Source organism: Polyodon spathula, chromosome 20, assembly GCF_017654505.1.
Source record: "Polyodon spathula isolate WHYD16114869_AA chromosome 20, ASM1765450v1, whole genome shotgun sequence".
Lineage (NCBI taxonomy): Eukaryota > Metazoa > Chordata > Actinopteri > Acipenseriformes > Polyodontidae > Polyodon > Polyodon spathula.
In genome coordinates, this window is record NC_054553.1 from 10859502 (window position 1) to 10881781 (window position 22280).

A 22280-nucleotide genomic window follows, 5' to 3' on the forward strand; every position below is an offset into this window, starting at 1 on the left:
GCATAAAAATGCAGAACAAAAACACAGATATTTACATAATATCCAGGAATGTGTAGTCTTCAGTACAAGGGAAAATAAGTGCAAAAAATACATAAAACAAAAAAAGATTGTGTATATATTACACACTTCACTTGGTACATACAAACTTTTCCAAACAAATAATTTTTTCAAATCAGTAACGTAGGGTTTTGAAACAAGATGCCCTCATCGCCATAACAGAAACCAGTCTGAAGCCTTTAAACTGTGTACACCAGAACCAAACGCACTCCATGAGAAAACTCCTGGCTTGGGCTGAACAGAAATCATATTAGTAAACAGCTGTCTTATGAATTAGCCATGCCCTGGGGATAGGTGGAGGGGAGACAGGCACTATCCTCATTAATTTGGAAGTCATTAAGATCAAGTTCCTTGTGCTGTGTAAAGCCAGAAGGGTGGAAGAGGGCGGGGGGGGGGGGGGGGGGGGTTGACTATGGGTAGAACACAAGTTCTGTCTTGTTACTGCCATGTGGGCACTAGCTGGAGGCACAGTTTCATAGGATACTTAATTACTAGAAAGCAATCCCATTAGGCTACACAAGCATCCCTTGCACCATCCACAACCCGAGAGGCAAGGCAAACATCTGTGCTCTGGAATGCTACCTAGAGTATCTAAATACTGCATGAAAAGGAGCTGGTGCAGGGTCTATAAAGCTATAGTTACAAGTGCTAAAGCTTTTTAAATTCTTACCTCACTAGCACCAACAACATTACTAATCCACTTTTATTCTGCCAAAGTTTTTTATATATGTTAGATGTATGTATATGTATATGTTAGATTCAGTCCCTTCAGCTCATCTTCAAAACTTCATGTTTTAGCCTTGGGATTAGTCTGGTTACTCTCTGCTTGACTCTCCAAAGCAACAAGGTTCCCCCCCCTTTTTTTATTTTATTTTATTTATTTTTTTTAATTAAATGCAATGACCAGAATTCAAGTGAGAAATTAAGTGCAGTCTAACCAGTGCATTATACATTCAGAACCTTTACTGTACACCTGACTATATAACCAAGTACTTTTTTCGTCTCATTCGTTACTAGGCTGGAACATTTCGCATTTAATAAAATGTAAATTTGCCAAAAGTGAAAAGATGGATTAAAATAAATCTGCATATACTGAACCATACAAACAAGCAAGGAAACAAAAAAGATCTTCAGCATAACAGAAAGGGGGGTGATAACGAATGCTGATCTGAGAACAAAAATAGACTCCTTCGAATTTAAGTCCTAAACTGTCTCATAAATGGCTGTGAATTTGTGGTATTTATAATCAAATTCTTACACATGCATCAAGGAGCGTTATTTGCTCTCAATTACAGTATAAATGCATAGAAAAAAAGAAAAAGAAATAAAAAATAAAAATCTCTGAATTCCAATGTTCGAGCCCCGGTTTAACACAGGTTCTACTCCGCATTTACAATACCTCTTTTCATCATGACATTTGTGATGATCGTATACACAGCAAGTTATATCTCTGCCAAATTTGGTATTCCCTTAATTAATGGCAGATTCTCAACATCTCCTTTTCCTTCATATACCTCGGTGCCATCTAACCCACACAGCGCCAGAGAGTAGTGTTTCAAACAGCAGGGAGAGAGAGGTATATTCCATCGAAAGCTGACAAGTTTACACATTCAGCATTTAAACTCTTCAGTGAAGCTTTGTTTTACCATCTACAGTGAATCAAGAACACGTGTTCTAATTAACTTGTACTCCATTGGAATATAAACCAATACATTCTAAAGAAACTAGCATGAATCAAAATACTTTCCTTCTGTGTCCATCTTCCCAAACTTAGAAATTCAAAGCAAATACGATTGAACTACAAACAAGTTCACCTTTTAGTGCTAAAACATGTTTCTCTCAATATGAAACCGTGAACGTTTCATTACAATGGTCTATAATTAAGCACTGGACTTGATTTTGAAAAAAAGACAACTGCTCTCCTTAACCCGTTTTAAGATATGATTTACAACAATACAATTGGTCTCAGTCCAATTCTTTGCCAATCCTCTGCCTTTGCTATTCATGGTGCCTTCTAGGCAGATGCCAATACAGGCCAACAATGCCCGTCTGCTGCAGCAGTGCCAACGATTCTGGGAAGTGAAAGCAGCCTCAAGCGAGATGTTTCAGAGACACGACATTTAGAAAGATATTACACAGATCTCAAGTTCATAGACATAGAAACATATGTGTCGGTTTCATGTACATTACAACTTCCACATCACACAAGAGAGCTGGGTTTGAGACATTAAGCCTAGATCAGGAGCTCTTGATTTCTTTCTCCATTGCCCTCAAGACAATCTTTCCCACATGAGGAGAATCAGCAGCTAGAGGAAACATCCGAGACAAAGTCAAACTCATTCTGGCCGAGCCACAGCTCTGGCAGCTCGTTGGCGCGGTCCAGTCCCAACTCCACCACCAGGGACATCAGGACCTCTTCATCCACGGGGTCCGAGTCAATGACGGTGCTCCCTGGGTTGGACAGGGCGCCCTGGCTCTGCGAGCTGTAGGTCCTGGGTGGGGCTGCGATGTCCCCTGCTACACTGCCGATGTTGTGGTAGTGGCTGTTGAGTTTCTGGAGCTGCATGCTGGCCAGCAGGTGAGGGCCTGTCTGGAGGCTGAAGGGCTGGGGTTTTGAGGTGGGCGACGAGGAGGCGGTTACTGAGGGATGGATCCCCGCCTGAGTGAACTGTCCATTCATCTTGCCTGAGCCTGGGTAATGGAGAATGGTGATGGCCTCACGGTCTTTCATGATTCGGCTAGGGTAGACCAGAGAACTCATCTCCCGGGCTCACCTAGAACAGAGGGCAGAGTTGAGGAAACATCATTTTGGCATTTATATGGCTTACATATATCATGTGGTAGGATGTCTGAATACATTTCCTGTACACACCGGGGGTAGAACTGCTAATTTTACAGGAGCATACACAAAAAAAGTGCCCTACCTATTTTTCTACCCATCAAAGAAACAACTTAAACATACAGTTTCTCCAAGTACTGTTTCAGAGTTTAAACCTGAAACAGAAAACCTTATCTTCACACCAGAAAACTGTTTAATTTGTGCCTGCACGACTTCAGTCAGATTATAACAAATCAACATTTTGGGGGGGGAAACCCAGTTTGCTTTCTTGTGCTTCCAGCTGCAACACTGGGCATTGTTTTATAAAATTATAATAAAAGCTATTGCATCAATTCACCCTGTGTCTCCCAGGTTATTAAAACTATGATACAGAAGTTCACTAATCTGTTTGGATCAACTATTCTTTTTCTCTCAATTATTTATTCCTGCTAAACTGCTGTAATCTTCCTTCCATGGCATGCCACAGTTATCGGCTGTTACACATTCTGTTCCATCCGGGTGCTTCGTAATGGATTTAGGTCACTCCAACAGTCCTTGAAAAGACAGCATAGTCTAAGCAAAAGACTCAAACAGCCATAAAGGCATTGCAGTAATTCAGGGCTCAGTAACAATTCCTAGACAGCAGATTTGAAGCTGAACATGCAACACATTTCCTTTGCCACAAAACTTCTTGGAGCAGAATGGAATGACTACATCATGACATAATATTCCTGGTCTGTAAACCTTGCCAGTTAGCTTTTTAAAAAAAAAAAAAAAAAAAAGAAAGTCTAATGGCAATTTTTGGGGGGTTAAGGAAACCGCAAAGACTGACCTGCAGATGAACATGAATTACTTATTTTATACAACACATACCACCAACTACTCCCTCCCATTTAAACAAATTAATGTTCTGTTCAAAATGTTGGCATAAAAAAACAAAACACACAGCACTCATTGTATTTTCATCAGCTTCACATTGGGTACTGATGGTACATTTTTGCAAGCTGGACCATAACAAACTGCAGTCATCGAAAGCAAAATAAATGTGGGTTTGTGGCTTCACATTTTTAAACAAGATGTGAAACTGTATCCTTCCCTTAACACCTGTGAGTGCCAAGGCTTGAAGGGCACTGCACTGGCGAGCAGGCCTGTGCAGTGTTCAAAGTGGACTGCTGGAGTCCTGACACACTGCTTAGTGGAACAACTTGACTGGCAAAGTAGAACTGCCAATCAGGATCGTTTTTCCACATACAAAATGTTAATGAATTTATCAATAGGAGGTGCAATCACCAACACATTTCCTAAACACATTATTAAGGTTCACATTATAGCTATATTTATAGAATAATGAATTGAGAACACGTTAGTTAAGACAAGGGAAACACATACAGATTCATAATTTATATACAGGATGCTCCAGGGTAATTTATCTATCAATAACTGTTTAGGGCAAAATAAAAGCTGTGGCAATTAATAAAATTATTGTACCTGGCAATTAATAAAATTATTGTACCTCTAGGTACCAGTAATACGCTGGTTGGGATTATAAATGAGGCCACTGGCTTGCAAATAACAGAATATATATTTATCACATGAATGCACAACCCCACCCTCCCAATAGGGGGCGCCACCAACACATTCCATATTCAAGAATACAACAGGAGCTGTTAATCCACGTGATGGCAAGGCAGTCACCATGCTGATCCTTGCCCTAGTGGAACTCCTCCACTGAAAATGAAGAAATGCTGCAATACAAGGCAGGCATACCCTCTGAGACCATATTGGGATTCCAATCCCCAGGGTCTTATTACATCTTGCAAGGTGGCCATTCATATGTAACATGATCAATACATTTGTTTCTCCACCATGCCCGTGTCCTAACAGCATCACCCTGTATATCCAATAGGTCTGCCATTGAAGATCTTAGTCTTAGAATTGCCATTGTCCTGAAGGAACTCTTACTTGCACAAGATTTAGCTGCATGTTGTCTATGCCTGACAAGACAAACCCATCAGCCCACCTTGCCTTTATACAGCACAAATGGTAGCTGCTACAGCTTTATGAATTTTGTGGCACACCACCACACACAATGTAACTTGTGATACATCATATGACAATTCCATCTACCAAGTTTAAGTGCTCAGAGGCATACTAAAGAAGAAAACATGAGAAACAACGCACAACCAAAAAAAGGTAACTTTTACTTCTTAAACGAATGGAAGGACCACTCACTTCTATCTCCAGACAAAAGAAATACGCTAATACAAATAATTACATCAGCAACACCTGTGGGATAAATTAATTTGCCATCCTGTTCAGATCACTGGATATCAAAGCATAGGAGTATGTGCGTAAGACATTAAAATGATCGCTTCTGTTTTAAAACTGCAAACTCAAACCAACGGCATGTTGTATTATCTGAAAATATCCAATTCACGCATAAAGGTGAGAATTCCCCCACAAGATTGCTGTACTGTTCCGTCTGCTGGCTGTGCGATTTCGATGTGTAGATGTTTTTTTTTTGTATTAATCTGTGTTTAAACTGATCAGGGTTTCGATGTTTAAAATTGCCAGTAATAAAGCTGTTTCTACATTTTTAACACTACATTTAGTATCAATTATTTAAATTAGACAGTCACACCCAAAATAAACTCGTTGTTCTAAATGCAAAATATTTGTAATGAAACCATGCACATTTTGGTGCAAAAAAACCCAACTTTTTTTAGGACTTGTTTATGTAAAATCTGTAATTACTATGTCGTACAATTATCAATGGTGTTATTGTAACTTACAATATGTTGATAGGAAACTACAGCCACTTCAACTTTTATAACCCCATTAAGCTTTTACCATAGAATACTTTTTTCTTCAACAACACAGTTTAATTGAACTGAAATTACAAATAAGAGAGTGTATATATATATATATATATATATATATATATATATATATATATATATATATATATATATATACACACACACACACACACACACACACACACACACACACACACACAAAAAAACTTAATTTGCCTTTACAATAATGTACAATAAATTAAAACAACGTCTTTCTTATGTGGTTACCTTAACAAGAATGTCTCTCCTCAGCACTTTGGTGGATCCAGTGAAGTCTGTAAGACAAGCAATGTTACATTTGTTTTCGATCTCTAGAAAAAACAGCCACTTAATTCCCTGCAGTGTGTGAATGAATCCGCTCCGTGGATAACCTGCTCCGCACCGCTGAAAGTCCTTGACAATGAATGGAAACTGAGCTAAGAGCATTCGTTTTTATATCGCGTTTGGATCTTTACAAAGTCTTTCAGGGCTAGCCTCAAGAAGCGTCCTGGAGTATCAACAGTTTACGAGGACTCGGACCGACTTTTTGTTTGCCCCCTTTACAAAAAGATCAACTTTTCTGGTCAAGGCAACCCCCGTCGTGCAGGACAATTCCATTACAGGTTTAGTTAAATGATTAAATAGCTTAGGACCTAGTCAGAGACTTAATTGATCTAAATTATTAGTTTAAAAAAAAAAAACATAGTTGGAAAGACCTGGAATATTTTTATAATTCGTTTTTAAATTATAGACCATATTAATGTTGTTATTTTACCCCGTTTAATATTACATTCAAATTATTATTATTATTATTATTATTATTATTATTATTATTATTATTATTATTATTATTAATCCACAAACTTGTGTCAATAACATTTTGTTTAAAAATATTTTTTAATGTTAATGTCATTACACTTGTTAATTTTGGATCAAAAGATGTGTTGTGTGTGTGTTTTTTTTTTTTTTTTAATTATTTTTTATTCGGAATATACTGTGTACTATATATGAACACTAATGCCATTTAAAAAAAAAAAAAAAGTGGCACATTATGTTTCACAAGTAGAAAAAACAACTATAACAACATTATCCCTCATTCTATCTAAGCGAATCCAGCCTACTTCATCACAAGTTCCAGTCTGTAATTAACTAAAGATAAATGTGCTAGGCTAAGAGTCTGATTTGATCAACCTATAACCGCGGGGGCAAACCGCAGCTGGATATTTTGAATTTGACGCCACTTATTTTAAGGAGTAAACTCTGAATTACTATGGATAAGTGGTTACCACGTGCTGTAAAACGCTTTAGAAAATTCCAGGTTTGGATTATCATGGTGGGGGGCTGGATGTGCCTTCACCGAAACAGTTATAAAAACAACTAACAAGATGTCACATTTACATTTGTATTGGAAAGTATTAATTAATACAAACGGAAACGAAATGAATCTTCTTAACGAATAAGTACAATAAATGGACATTGGGTTATACATTTGTAAAACTAATCTCCTAGCACAAAGCATTGGCACCCTAGGGTTATTATACCACAATTCAAGGTAACAGATTAAGGACAAGCATTTAGTAAACCATAAATGCTTTTTAATAAAACAAAAAATAATAATCTTAATAAAAAACTTTTTTTTCATTTAAAGTATTTGTTCCTGAAAAAAAACATGGCACCCTAATTTAGTACTTCATGTGTCCTCCTTTTGCTTTTATTAGGACTTTGAGACGTTTGTGGTAATTCTTAACCCTATGTTACACCTTGTTGATAAAATCTGAGCTCATTTGTCTTGCATATTTCCTTCAGCTCAGACAAATTGCATACTCGATGCTTGGGCTATAGTTTTTTTTTTTTTTTTTTTTTTTTTTTTTTTTTTTTAGATCTGTCTGATTGCAAAGGCCATTCCAGAGCTTAATTTTCTTCAGGAATTCTAGAGTTGACTTAGCAGTATGCTTTGGGTTGTTGTCTTGTTGGATGATACACTGTCTGCCTATTAGCAGATGGTATTATTGCACTGTGTAAAATGTTTTGATACATGGCTGCATCCATCCAATCTTCAATTACATCAATGTCTCCAGTCCCTGAACTGCTGTTTTGTGGATTTACATTGAACCCCACATAGAACCATCATTAGTACAGAATATTGTGATGGTATTTTATACACGCTACAAAACCAGATTTATAGCCTTGTCCTGATAAATACACACAATTTGAATTCCCTTGTCCATGTTTTAAAGTACTGATGCAGGGAGACTGATCTAAGCAGATAGGCAGATGTTCAGTTTCCTAACACAAAGGATCTCCCTCATCTAGTTCAATAACACTCTACCCTGGTATTCAGGGAACATAAAGAGCACCCCTTCCACACACTTCTGTTTCACACATCACGCTGTCGTTCTATATCCTGCGCTTTCCACACACTTAAACAAAAGCAACACAATGCACACTTCTTTTCAATGGCCTCTCCATCAACCCACATAAGAACACCATTTGGTTGGAGTTTATCTGTGCATATACCAACCTGTTAAGCAACTGACAATGCAAAATACTTCATACATACATATAGTTTGATGGGAAATAAAACCATTACAGAGATCTGTGAAAATTAGAGTGCCTTTGAATTCAAATAGCTTAATTTGTTTTAATGAATGAGTTGCATGCATTTAAGACATTTACATTGTCGTACCTATTTCCAAAAATGCTTAAAGGAATGTTTGTTAATGACAGTTTTTATTGAAGATCATTTTGACACATTTAATCAAGTTTGCAGTTCATAAAACCCTTTTACAACTGTTTTTAGAAGTTTACTCATAGTTTTTAAAGCTCCCTTTATCCAAAGGTGTTCTGAATAGGACTGCATGTTTCATGCATACCTCTAGTTCATATAAAGGACAAATGTAACCTTGATATTACTTATTAAAAGTGAAACTCCTCAAAATATATAATTTAAATAACTGTACTTACCATTTTATTCCTGGTAAAATTGGATGTAGTTTCCAAAGCTTTTGTTTAAATGCACAGAACGCAAACTAAACATTGTTATTGTGGATATACAAGTGTCTGTATTTTCACTGCTCTTTTGAAATCCCTTTACATTTCACTACCCCTACAGTGTGCTTTATAACAAACAATACTGAAGCAATTATCCTTACTGCTGTGTTTACCACTTCTTTAAAGCTGTTATATGGAAAGGGGCATCATCTAAATGTTCTCATATCCTCAGCCTCAACTTAGAACAAGAATTACTGATAGATAGTTATGTTAAGATGTTTTGAATAGGTTTTAATGAAGGAAATTATGTTTAGTATTCATAAATCTTAATCAGTGTATTTCACGTTGAAAGTTCTAGCATTGAGAAAACACTACAGAGTTAATAACTTTTGTTTTTCTTTTTAACAGATCTCATTTTGGAATCTATTCTATTATATTGTTCTAAATGCTTCCATGTTGTTCAGAATATCAGGACACCAACTCCAAATCAGCTCTTTAATCGAGGGTTAAACATATTTCTATTCCAGACATTGTAAACAATACTATAGGATGTGAACTTTCATGGAGTATACTCAATCTAGCCATGGAACTTCAACAGTCAAACAAAGTGAAATACCAAACATAACACCATTTATTGAAACAGACTTTTAATAAACATAACTAATGAGTTCAAACTTTTGAAAAAGACCCACAATCTCAAATGCTTAATTACATCCAATGCATTTATTGTATGTTTTCTGGGATACAGTATATTTGTGCATTCTTTGGCACTACACCAAAACAAAACTCCTCTAAGAAAAAAATAAGCTGAGTAATAACATTCTTTTAGCACAGAACTGCCTGCCACTCGGGTGCAAGGCACACGCGCACATTTTCATTTAAACACTTCAGCACAACGATCTAACTTAACTGCAAATGAAATGGATCTTTTCCATTTACTAATTGGTATGTAAAAAAAAACAGCATGTGGGAACACCACTTGACATTTGCTAGGAGCTTGAAGGGATTGCTCAATGCTGTTGTTTGTTTCTTTATAATTTGACTAGGGAAATGAGACACATCTGGGGTATTATGCGAAGGGCCCTGAATCCCTTCAGTTTCCTCAGTGTCTATTCTGTATGGCAGCACAATTGGGTATGATTGAAAGCCACAGCTCAATTAAACGAAGCTGTTCGCTAAAACGTGCTAAAATATTTTATCAGCATTTGTTAGATATTTTCCATTGCAAATCTTTTAGAAACTCATTTTTTCAGGTGCACATTCCTGATGGTCATTTTTACACTGCCCTCTGCCTTGCTCAGAAAGAAGTCACTCTGAAGCCCAGGTATATAACATGTGTTGTATGCTGATATGTACAAAGTGGAAGTATGATTTAAAACGCTGCCGTGAAAGAGAATGTGATCTTTGCAGGGCTTTGTTTTCCAAGATTTAGGATTGGAAAATAGATATTAGGTTTGAAATGAGCCAAAAAGAGCCCAAGGAATTTTAAAGACTATAATAGAATGCACAAGCTGGTGCCAAACAGAAATTTGGAAAATGTTAAGAACAAATTAGTTGTACCTGGATATATTTAGTTTAGAGGCAGGGCCAGATGCACCAAGTTTTGTTCCAGTATAAAGTTTGCTTTACATTTTTATAAACATTCAGAACTATAAACATGCAACTTGTTAACTTAAGGTCTCAGATGGACATCTTGTTATTTGTTGCTTTAAAGTTCTGAAACAAGGGTGTTTATTTTATTTAGAAAACTGCACTAAATGGATCAAAAGCTTTCCTTTTAGGGTACAAAAAAGCAAGTTGATAAGAAAGTAAACCAACTTAAAAATAGTTGCTTGATTGCAATATACAAACACCACCAAAATATCATATATATATATATATATATATATATATATATATATATATATATATATATATATATATATATATATATATATTCCAATTTATTTTCTCTTCAAAAATGTCAAAATATGATACTGCACACACGACTTACAATGCACTATTCATAAAAAGATAAACAATATTATGAAGTTTGAAGGTGTTTGTGTGTTTTTTAAATTGGGACACTGCTTCTGAGCGGATTCATTAGTAAGACCTTCTATCATATTATTAAATTGTAGGCAGACAGAATACCATTAAATATAACAAACTTCATCCTTGGCCTGCTGTCTCTCTAACTCACGGGTGATTTCCACTGTCAATGCTTGTTAAATCAGGCGCTCTAGGTTAGCTGACAGCCGTTCATGAAAATCAGCAATATTGCCTGCTATCATCAGCAAGCTAGCATTGCATTCTTCAACCTGCATCAATGTATAGTAAGGACATTATTGTGTCAAGCCTGCTTGGCACTTTCAGTGACAGCAATGTCCTTCATAGCCCAGCATGCATCCCTGGGCAAGTGTCACCAATTTCAATACCAAGAATGGAACCCCCCCCTTGACATTTGCATATTGTAATGAAAATTCCAATGTCATCAATACTTCAAAAGGAGTGATTGGCAGGGTCACAGTTTAAAAGGGAATCAAACATTCCCACAGCTGACCTATTCTATCGTAGGCATTTACACCCAAAGATAGTCTTTTAATATGCATTTTGCAGTGGCTAACTGCAAGCAAAAACAAATTAGTATATTAGCACATTTAGTAGTTCTCGACTCAAGGCTCCTACATTTCATACTGTACTCAGTGTTTCCACCAACACACTATGTAAGTTTATCCATCCAACCTGGTCGTCCTAGAAACAAAACTCAATATAGCATTGAGCTATTATCGTTTTAAAGAAATGTATATGAATTGCAAATACAATGCTTCCTTATGAACGCAAATGCCAAAGCAAAAGGCATATTCTGGCCATTACTGGTAGCTCTATACCCCCGGCTATGTTCCACTGTTCATGCAACATTATCAACTAGATTCACTTTTTGATTCCAGAACCTAGGCATGACTTTTTTCTTAAAACACACAAACAGCGTTACAGATTAAAAATGAAAAAAAATCTGTTAAGAATGAAGAAATCATTATTGGAGTCAGATCAGTTATGATATGTATCCACAGCATGTATCATTTCATAACCAACCTCAACGCATGATTTTTTTTTTATCAGATTAATAGACATCTTTCTTATTAAATGTATTGCTTGAACACTCACCAAATTGTGGTGAGCAGTTTGGAAGATACAGTAAGCAGCTGCTAGGAACCAGACGAGCACTCATGGGCCAAATGGCTAACTCTCATATATCATTTTCTTATGTTTATTGTATAGCCTTAATTAGCCCATGTCTATACCAATTTTTCAATTGTGCAAAAGCTTAATACACATATCCTTGTGTAGTTAATTAAATACAGAATACATTAAGCATACAAGTGTATTTACAGTTGTTTGATACTAAGGAATGAACTTCACCAAAATATTTGGTTTGTAGGTTTAAGACGTAACAGAAAAGTGAATGTGCGTCTGGCTTTGATGCTCAGTAATGCAGATGCTCCGCAGTGTTGTGGGGAGCTCCAGCTGACATAGCTCTTGGTTTTGTGGAATAAACTGCCATTCCTCATTGAGCACATTGAGGAGTTCTCCATGGACCTTCGTGGGTAAGGTTTTCCACTGGAAACACCTGTTCAATTGGACTCAGTTTTAAATGATTCTGCTTTCCAAGGTAAAGACTCAATGGAAGTATAATGGGCATTGTTTTATAATGGGCATTAAAACTTTAGATCTCCATTCACCAGAATGAACAAGAAATAGAAATCGGATATAATGCATCTGAATAAAACCAGCCATGGCTACCAATACTAGATAACGGTGTATACCAGAATAGCACGAAAGCATATTTGCAAGCATTGTATATACTATACTTTACAAAGGATCATTCATAAACTCAAGCATAGATAGATGCCGTACTAGTACACAGGATAAAAGTATGCTTTGCAAGGGGTTCAGCTCTGGATCACACCGCAGAATGCCCCATTTGTCTCCAGGGGTCTGATACTGTAGGTGCTTTGCAACCCCCCCCATACATGACAGTTACAAACAGACATGACCACAGCCACCACAAAAACAAGGCACATTTAAAAAAAAAAAAAAAAAAAAAAAAAAAAACACACCTCTAGGGAGCAAAGAGGTGGGATAAAGACTGTCACTCAGTCATACTGGGTCACTGTGAAAGAGCCTGGCGGGAGACATTTGAGGTTAGACTGAACCCATAGAGCAGAAGGAAGTGCTGCTGCTGGCAGACTCTCTCTGCAAATCTAGCTGCTTTCTTTCCAGTGCTGTGACACCCATACATATTATTCATATCGGTGCCCCTTTCCTCAGGAAAGGCTCCTTCACACTAACCATCCTTCTGCCCTTCTCTTGCCCTCTCCCTATTGGGAACTACACTGATTTTGAGCCACATTTCTTTTATGGCACATCAGTTTTGGCATGGAGAACAACTGCTCACCTTTGGAAGTGAAACACACTAAGTGATGAGAGATGATGACTGGAGAGGATGTGTTTTAAAAAAGAAGGAGAGGTTTGTGATTTAAAAAAAAAAAAGTAAGATGTTATTTTCATGAACTGCAGAGAACCTCTTTTAAACTCATTACTGATATATTTGAATAAGAAATGTATTACAACCAAATGGATACCAAACACAAACTATAACACCGACTTTAGTTGCCATATATAGTATTGCCCAAATTCATAAAATGTACTTAAAATAAAATACTTTTGTAATTGAGACTGGGCACTCGCTATATAAAAGAGGAATGGACCTACACAGCCCATTTGTCTTTTATTATCGATTACATAAAAATCACACTTCATACAATATGTATCACAGAGTACTATAATTATCGCAGAAAGTGAGTTAAAACATTAAATTAGCATCCAATCCTAACAGTTCCGTTTTGTGGCTTCTTTAGTCAACAACAGAAAAAAAACTAAACAAAAGACTTTCAGAAGAAAACTAATTTACAGTAAACAATAGTTAGCAGTTTAAAAATCAACAATTACAAGTTAAAAACATGTTTGCTAAAATGATAAATGAAGTCAATTTCAAACGCTTATACACTTAATAGCCACACTTAAAATAAAAAATACAGAGTTTGTCAGAAATGCACAGCAGCTCTTTACAACCTAACCATTTTGATCAGTAGTAAAAAAAAACAAAAACAAAAAAACAAAAAAAAACAAGCAGGATGTTATAAGAACAGTACTAGGAGTCATCCCCAGGTAGAACTATCCTCCATGCCACTATGTCTAACCAATCATTACACTTGGAACCTTAATGCTGGGTGAAACCAAAGATTGCACCTTTTCATATTTATCTTGCTTTAATGCAGATATTTGTATCCTTATTCAATACAGTACTTACAAACGGAGGATGAAATGAATTAAAGTCTTCATGGGCTCACCTGGAAGTCCATGTGAGAACTCCTCAATGCTGTTTGCAGTGTAGGGTTACTGAGCCTTTGCTACCAGGATACTGTGGCAGACACTGTCCTTTGTGTATCAGAGATATTTATCAATTCTGCTGTTTCTATCTGTACCATGAAACAGGTTAAGGCAGCTCTTTCCTCATTCCTATATCAAATAGACTACAATCCAAATGGTACCAATAAAAAAAAAATGCAGATATTGCCTGCTTATTTAAAAAGCAGCCTTTTCGTTGCTTTGCTTTGTATTTTTCTAGAGCTGATACATACATGCTCATTTCTTTGGTCACTCTTTTTTTCTACCAGCCAACCTCGCTTGAGCCCCAGTGATAGGAACATGTTTTAAAACGCAGTCCCAGTGGATGCAAAAAAAGGCATCCGAGTATATTTATATAAGAAGGTGGAGATTAAATGTCAACATTGCATTGCATCCTGTTAACATGCAAAAATCCCCATATCTAAACTTACAGGATATCGGGGAGGGGGGGTGGGGGGTGGTTTTATGTGCTGAACTCCCAAAAGGTAGTGCAGTCATAATCTACTGCCCTGCTGCAATATGGCTGCTTGCATAGTGGTTTTCACATTTAATTCAAAGCATATATCTACACTAACAAAACAATTTATTACAGGACTAAGTGGGAGATGACTTTAGAATTAAATACAGCATGAAAGCCCACTTCTCTTTTTGATCCCCCATGAACGAGGTGCAGCTCACACAGCTCATGTCAGTCAGGAAGATTACTGCTTCAAAACTTTTGATGCCAAGTACACTGCTGTTTTGGTAACACAACACCACCACTTAAAAGCAATAAAAACACAATAAATCAGCGAAAAGCCGCTCAAGCCCTTCAGAATTTGTCACGCTACCTTTGTCCCAGTCTGTCCCCATTTACATTTCACAAATTTAAAAGAGACTTTAAAGGATATGTCATTGCCTCAGTAGTGGTGTTTAGAGCCATTGGACTTTTTTGGAAATACAGTTCTTCCAAACAATCAAGAAAAGTGCAATCACATGAGCAGTGTGGCTTGTTTAATGCACTCCAGCTGTACATGAAGAGACACACAGACCTGATAACTTCTTCACAGACAGCCTCAACTAAGTTGCATCAGGACCAGCTGGTAAGACAGCCTAAAGTGTATTCATCTTCCAGTTTAGCAAGTCTACACTGAGTACACACAAATGATGCACCTTTCCCAGAAATTCATTATTACATCCAGTTGCTTAGAGAGTACTCATGTTTTGGTATACAATGATCTACACAGGATTCTAAAATGAAAAAGGCTTTCCTATAAACTGAAGATAAGTCTTCATTAAACTTACCAACATTAAACTGTAATTTGCTCCAGAACTTCCATTCAAACTCCAAGAAAGGGACTGGACAGAACTTTACTTAAATCTATGGGTCTATCTCTGTTTGAGATTTTCTTGGTAGTAAATACACTGTTTTGATTATAGGTTCTAACGTAACTGCATGCCTTGCAAAGGAAATCTGGGTGAACCTACCCATACACTTTGATTGCCCTTGATAATGAAGGCCAATAGAGTGCATAAAAGTGATATCATGTTAAGTGAGATAACACATACAGTATTTCATGTCTACAGTATTTCATGCGAGTCTTAAAACAGAACTAGATACTTTTAAAATCAGAACACTTTGCAGTCTGACATTTACTATCACAAAAAAGTGACAAGTCCAAAAAACTTGGCAAAATGGTTAAAAAAAAAAAAAAAAAAGAATCGGTTAGCTGGTTTTCCCATTAAAAGTCCTTGGAAACTTTCAAGTAATGTTTTCCAAATTTCCCCCCTCCGGCGATAACTTCTACATACTGTCTTCATTAGCATGGCCTCCCTGTTCAGGAAATATGATCCGCGCTCCACTCTTAAACCACATTCTTCAGATTCCCTGTAAACAACGAGAGGAGAGGAGAGAGAGAGAGAGAGAGAGAGAGAGAGAGAGAGAGAGAGAGAGAGAGAGAGAGAGAGAGAGAGAGAGTAAAAAAATAACATGAATCTTCACAGCAACCCATGAACCCCACCAATGAAACACTTTCCAAAAAGATTAAAAGTTTAACTCTGCATCCCATACAGCACCCCCTTCCCTCACGAAAGCAACTGGTAGTCGAAACGAAAGGTTAAGGTTTCTATAATATCATCAGCTCTGTGAAAGGACCAAGCCCTCCATTGTGGAGGTGTAAACCCACACCAGTTTTGGGACAGAACCAACCTGTTCATGCACTGTGAAAAAACAGCATACAAATTGTCCACTGCTGTGTTTTCATTGTTTTATGATGATGTAATCATTGCCATTCCCCACTCCCCATTCCCATTAGATTGTGTCACGTGAGTAAGAAAAAAAAAAAACCTCCAAGCTCCAATTAGCTGATATGAGTGACTCAGAGTGGACAATCATTTGGTAGTGAGAGGTCTACTTAAAAATAAGACACCAAAGACTTTCTTACGGAAACACAACCATATGGGAATAGGCGCGTTTACATTAAACAATAAGGCAAACACGAGGCATTCGGTTAACAAATTTCAGCAGGAAATCACCAGACATGTCTTCCCCAGCTCTTCTGCAGCAATTCCCAGAAATGTAGGGCACTTGTGGGTAGCTTTGCTTTGACTCTTCTGTCCAGTTCGTCCCATACAAGTTCTATGGGATTGAGGTCTGGAGACTGGGCAGGCCAGGTCATTAGATTGAGTTGTCCTTCACTTTTCTTCTTCACCAGATTGTTCTTGCACAACTTTGAGGTGTGTTTTGGGTCATTATCTTGCTGAAGAATGAAGGACTGCCCAGCTAGCCGTAATCCTGATGGAATGGCACATCTGTACTTTTAGTAGCATTTAGCTGAGCTTGTATTTCAGGGGCAGTTAATCGCCGGTTTCGCAGACTTGTGACTCGAATGAACTTGTTCCCTGATTCTGAGGTCACCCTTTGCCTGCCTGACCTTGTTCGGTCCTCATGAGTGCCAGTTTCTTCAAATAGTTTGATGGTCTTGGCCACAGCAGTTACAGACACTTGCAAAGTTCTTGCGATTTGTCTTAAATATTGACCTTCATTTCTTAAAGTAATTACAGACTGTCTTTTTTCTTTGCTTAACTGAGCGTATTTTTGCCATTTTCTGCTCCCTTACATTCAGGAATGAAACTTGTGCTTATCCTACCTATATTTATAGTAAAAAGATGGATCCTCACCTGTTAACAATAATTGGTGACAAAAGGTTAATTAGTTAACTCGCTAGTTAACTCAGAGAACATCTAACAAAGACACTTTTATACTTAAGCCAGTGTTCTAACACCGTGTTATACATATTTCAGACCTTTAACTGACTTGGGCTTCAGACTGAAATCCCCTTGCTTTGGGTGACCGTTTCATTGAAATTGACAAGATTTACATTTTCATTTAATAATTAAATTTTTTAATGCAATTCACTTATGATTATCAGCTTATATATGTACACGTATCATATAATGAAATATTAACTGTTTATAGACAAGTTTATACAGTTAAAAGCATAGATAATCAAGAAAAACCTGGTTTTAAGCAGGTGTACTCAAACTCTTGACTGGCACTGTATGTGTTGCATCTCCCATTCTCACAACAATGGAGAGATCATTTGGAGTTTCTAAACTGTATGTAAATCAAGCCACTGAGAGTGCTTAAGATATACTAAAATATATAACTTTGTTCTTTCGTTTTAGTTTTGTGAAATTAACAGGTGTTTTACCTCGTTCAAAAAGGATAAATGCTTTCAAAATATGGCCCTTAAACTGGTAACACCACTAATGTGCCAGCTACCAAATCAATATTTTAGTGTGTATCTTGTAACAAGGAAGACGATCAACTGCAAACTAAACTGGATATTTTAGGTGGGTTATCAAAATGTAACACCACTGATCTTTAATGTGTACTAGTTGATTGGGCCTAGGTTTGTTTGAAAGACACCGCCAGCAACACAGTGACCCCCAACACCACTGTTCATCTTTTCATCATGGGGACTGGGCCTGTTCTAAAACCCTTGAAAACCGGGAGTATTTGTGCTTTCAAAAGTTTACCGAATCTTGTTTATATTTGAACCTGGAGAATGACTCTGAGCGCTGTGACTCAAGACTGCTGCCGAGAACCCCTTGCACTGGCCCCTGTCACTAACCACCCTCTAAACACTGCACACATTTCTTCTGCAACCACAAAAAAAAAAAAAAAAAAAACCAACCCCTTAAATTATTCCATATGACAATGGCTCCACTTCCCTTATCTCGCACACACATGCAGGCGCAAAAACAGAACACAATATAAAAAATGAAAACCAAAAATTGAACCATCTGACAGGAATGAGTTTAAACAAGTATGTCAAACACACTTATCTGCTGCCACAGCTGTAAACACTACATTAGAGATAGTGTAGATCAGTTCCATGACAAGTAAATTACAATGTTCTGCATAAACACAAATATAAAATAAAACTAAAAACTAGAAAAGCATCCCCAGGGATATAAATCAAAGAAATGTCACAGCAGAGTTAATGTCCTATTTACGACATAATGGGCTATATTTTCAAAGAGTTCACTCCAGCCTCAACACATTGACCTTACAACACTAGCACAAACAGTAATGTAATTGAACATATCTTAACCATTCTGAAGTTGTTTGTGTCTCTGTTTTGTGATTTAACGATGAATTTTCATTCTTCAAAAAAAATAGGAGTTAATTAAAGACCGGAGTAAATGTTTTGAAAACACTGCCCAATAGCTCCCATGCATCACACCTCCCATACTTGTTTTCAGAGCAATATAGCAAGATATATTTTACACAAATCATTTAATTGTTTGAAATTCCTTATTTTATGAGGGCTTTTGGGTCCCTACACAGTAGAATGTTTATTTGCAATGGAATCCTACTGGGCAACTGTGAAATCCTGAATACTTTGAATAAAGAATGTTTATTTCAAATTTTATCACAGTAGGATAAGTGAATTTTCTAGATATATGTAAAAATAGAAATGTGACACAGGGGCGAATACTGTGGATAGTATAGGGTGTTGGTACCTGTAAACAGCTCTCCTGGTTTCAATATTGCCCAGGTAGAATATTCTCGATCTACAATACAGCCATGGTGCTTCTCACACTAACCATACCTAACTGCTCCCATTTATAAGTAGGGTTGCAAAGGACTCCAGTTTCACAGGATGAAAGAGTTAAGGGATTCACTGTAAAGAATGGGGTTGAATTCACTAGAAATGTAATGGCAATGAACGACTGAAAGGAGCCCAAACCGCAGCCCTGAGAAACCAAACCAGGCTTGTTTAAACACTGTATTGGTGTTTTTGGGCATGTTTGAAACTACATGGCATAAGTCATGCTATTAGGAACCCCTGTGGTGCCAGCGATGCTCAAGTAGTGAAAGGCTACTCACTGAAGTGAATGTAATCCCAAGTTGATTTTGTGTGTTTTCTGTGCAGTTGATAATTAGGGGAGAGATTTTCTCTCCGGATATTTGAACGGGCATTTACAGCCCTGGGGTCTTTGAATCTTTGCACACTAGGATTTTTTAACTATGCAGGACAGATCCTTCTGCTGGACATACTTTCCATTACAATTCTTAACAGAATTCTCAGACAAGAGCAGATCACCATGACCTACACCATCAAGAAAATGATAAGTGTGCATGTACAATTCGGAAGCTTGGATTACTTGAATTTAAAGTTACTGTTACACAGGATTTGTTTTGCTATGCAAATTGAACTTTTCATAGTAGCGATTTGCTTTGCATAGTCATCCAAACCCTTTTCATACCTGGCGGAAGTGCTTCAGTGGACAGTTATTCTAGTTTTTACTTTATTGTTGATCAGTGGCACTGGCAACAGGTAATTAATTTTATTAGAAGATTTTGGTGACTTAGCATAGGATACTAAAAGGCTTTTTAAAATTTTTTAGATGCTACGATGTGATGTATATTTGAACACAGGGAGATAACATCTGTTAATGAATGTTCAAAGAAACTTCACAATTGGATAAGCAGTTCTCAACATGAATATGGCTAATTCATGCATGTCACAAACAAACAATTATCCACTCTTTTGGCTTACATGTATTTTAACACAAGCACAAAGGCACGTCTCTGGGGAATAAAACAATTATGGTATTTAACAAAACATGGTTTGGTTCTGTTCAAAAACAGCCTTTTGCTTCCCTGAAAACATGTTGTCTGTCTTTCCCTAATTATCTCATCTACCGATCATACACCAGGCTCAAAGGGATTGATATTTCTGAACAGTGATGAAGATACTAGGGGAGTATATTTTGTACACAATCGTGTGTCCAGATCGTTCCAAATGCTGCTAGAAAATCGGACCAAATCACTCTCTTTGTAGAATAGCTTGCCGGGTTTTTTAGAACTGACTTTAAAAGATCCTGCTCTTGAGCTTAAATGCATTCAATTACTGCGAGCCTCATGGAATGGTTAACTCCATATGTCCTTTGTGCATCTAGCACCCTCTGGATGGGTCAGAGCATTCCTTTGGTCAGACAATTTTTATCTGTATCCATTTTACACATTGCTACAATTGGATCAGCCTTGAAAGGCTCCAGAAATGACCTGGTGGTGGTGATGCTGTGTTTAAAAGTTTAGTTATAGTCTGGAAATCATATGATGTTTGTTGAAACAATGTAATAGGTTATGTATAGTGTATGTTCAAGAAGTTCTTACTTTGAAATGTGTCTTTCTGCTTTCAGCAAAAAATAAGCCCTATTACATTACAGGTTATTATTGGCTTGCGAGTATGAAAGTATTAACATCCCCGCTTTGGCCTCGTTTCTGTCGGGAAGAAAATGTTTCTCTCCCAAGATAACAATGAAATCTGCAGTGTCAGTAGTTTGCTGAGTATCATCCGTTCAATCTTTGCACATTTGCTTCAGATTGTTTAACCACAGAGAAACCAAGAGAAAAATAAAACAACCAAAAACATCTGCCTGAGGTCCGCGTCCCATCTGTGACTGCATGGTTAAAGGCAAGTTGTTCAGAAAATGAAAATCACCCAACAACCTTTCTTTATTTCCCGGAATAACACAGAGGTAACCATTTCAATTTTACTGATGTCTCCATGATTAAAAATGATTAATTTGATTGTAATACTTTACACACATTCAAAGAAATACAGTGCTCCCCTTTTGTAAGGGGCCCTTTATCACACGGAATCAACTATAAGATGACATGGACGTGACTCTCATTTGCCTCATAATGCCATTCCACCATCACTTTCATTCTCATTATAAGGCTGAACACAAACAGCACAGACTCGTAAAGATCATTCTCTTCTTTAACACAGAAGGCAAATTATATCAATGTAATCTTTGTTCATAAAGAAATAGAATGGATGTTTTAATAATAATTTTAATAAATCTATCTAATTGTAAAAAAAAAAAAAAAAAAAAAGCATATTACAAAAATGAATTAAAGATTATTTTTATAGGATGACAACAATAAATGGAAGATGACAGAACAGATCAGCGTACCACATGTGACGCTGATGGATGCTTGTGCAGCTGGCCCAACGTGTGCTGTCTCGATTACGCAGATCACCCACACAGAACCCTTGCATGTAGTACAGTGGTTTGGTTTTGTATTGTTCAAGGTATCCCCCATTTTTGTTTTGCTGCTATTCTTTTTCAAGTACAGCCTAAATAATAATGTGTTGAAAAAATGATTTTCTTCTAATACTCATTTATAAAAGCAGACTGTACCTTACCTTTAATGGAGCTGATGACCTGTTGAATTTGCCGAGACTCGTTGCGGTCTGGTCGGCAGCTCGGAGTGATCTCTAGTACATAGTCAGGGCCAAACTCCGTAAAATACTGCCAACGAGAAGAGAGGATGCTTCAGAACTGAAACTCAAACTATACTTAAAAGATAGTGGGAAGAACTGATGACTTGGAGCCAAAGACTTTGGGTTTGAATCCAGGTTGCATGACCTTTAAAAGTCACTTGTATACTAGTCACAAGATTGTAATGTTTTAAGGAAGATTTTAAAGAATGATGTGTTAAGGACTGATTGATTAATTAAATCATTTTGCAGTTAAACTGTTTAAAAGAGTGTAGGGGTTTATTCTCATTTCTAAAGCATTCTTAACTGAAGCGAAGGTTTAAACAGAACAGGCCTTAAATA

The 22280-nt window shown here is 37.0% G+C and overlaps 2 protein-coding genes across 3 annotated transcripts in view; both read right to left on the reverse strand.

Annotated features, from left to right (window-relative positions):
• Positions 1-804: 804 nt before the first annotated feature.
• LOC121295650 (cbp/p300-interacting transactivator 1-like) lies at positions 805-15810 on the reverse strand. Of its 2 annotated transcripts, none has more exons than XM_041220579.1 (2): positions 14097-15810; positions 805-2831 (listed from the first exon to the last, which is right to left on the reverse strand). In XM_041220579.1, the coding sequence occupies exon 2, from the start codon at positions 2816-2818 to the stop codon at positions 2357-2359; it is 462 nt and encodes a 153-aa protein (XP_041076513.1). In that variant the 5' UTR covers positions 2819-2831; positions 14097-15810; the 3' UTR covers positions 805-2356. The 2 variants fall into 2 exon arrangements, with proteins under 2 accessions (XP_041076513.1, XP_041076512.1); XM_041220578.1 differs by lacking the exon at positions 14097-15810 and adding an exon at positions 5962-6366.
• A 135-nt stretch (positions 15811-15945) lies between these two features.
• LOC121295649 (histone deacetylase 8-like) overlaps positions 15946-22280 on the reverse strand; it is a 29830-nt gene continuing 23495 nt past the window's right edge. Inside the window, exons 10-11 of the mRNA XM_041220577.1 lie at positions 21864-21969; positions 15946-16021 (exon numbers count right to left, since the gene is read on the reverse strand). Of these exons, the coding sequence (XP_041076511.1) occupies positions 15999-16021; positions 21864-21969 (129 nt within the window). The 3' untranslated portion in view covers positions 15946-15998. The remainder of the gene's footprint in view (positions 16022-21863; positions 21970-22280) is intronic.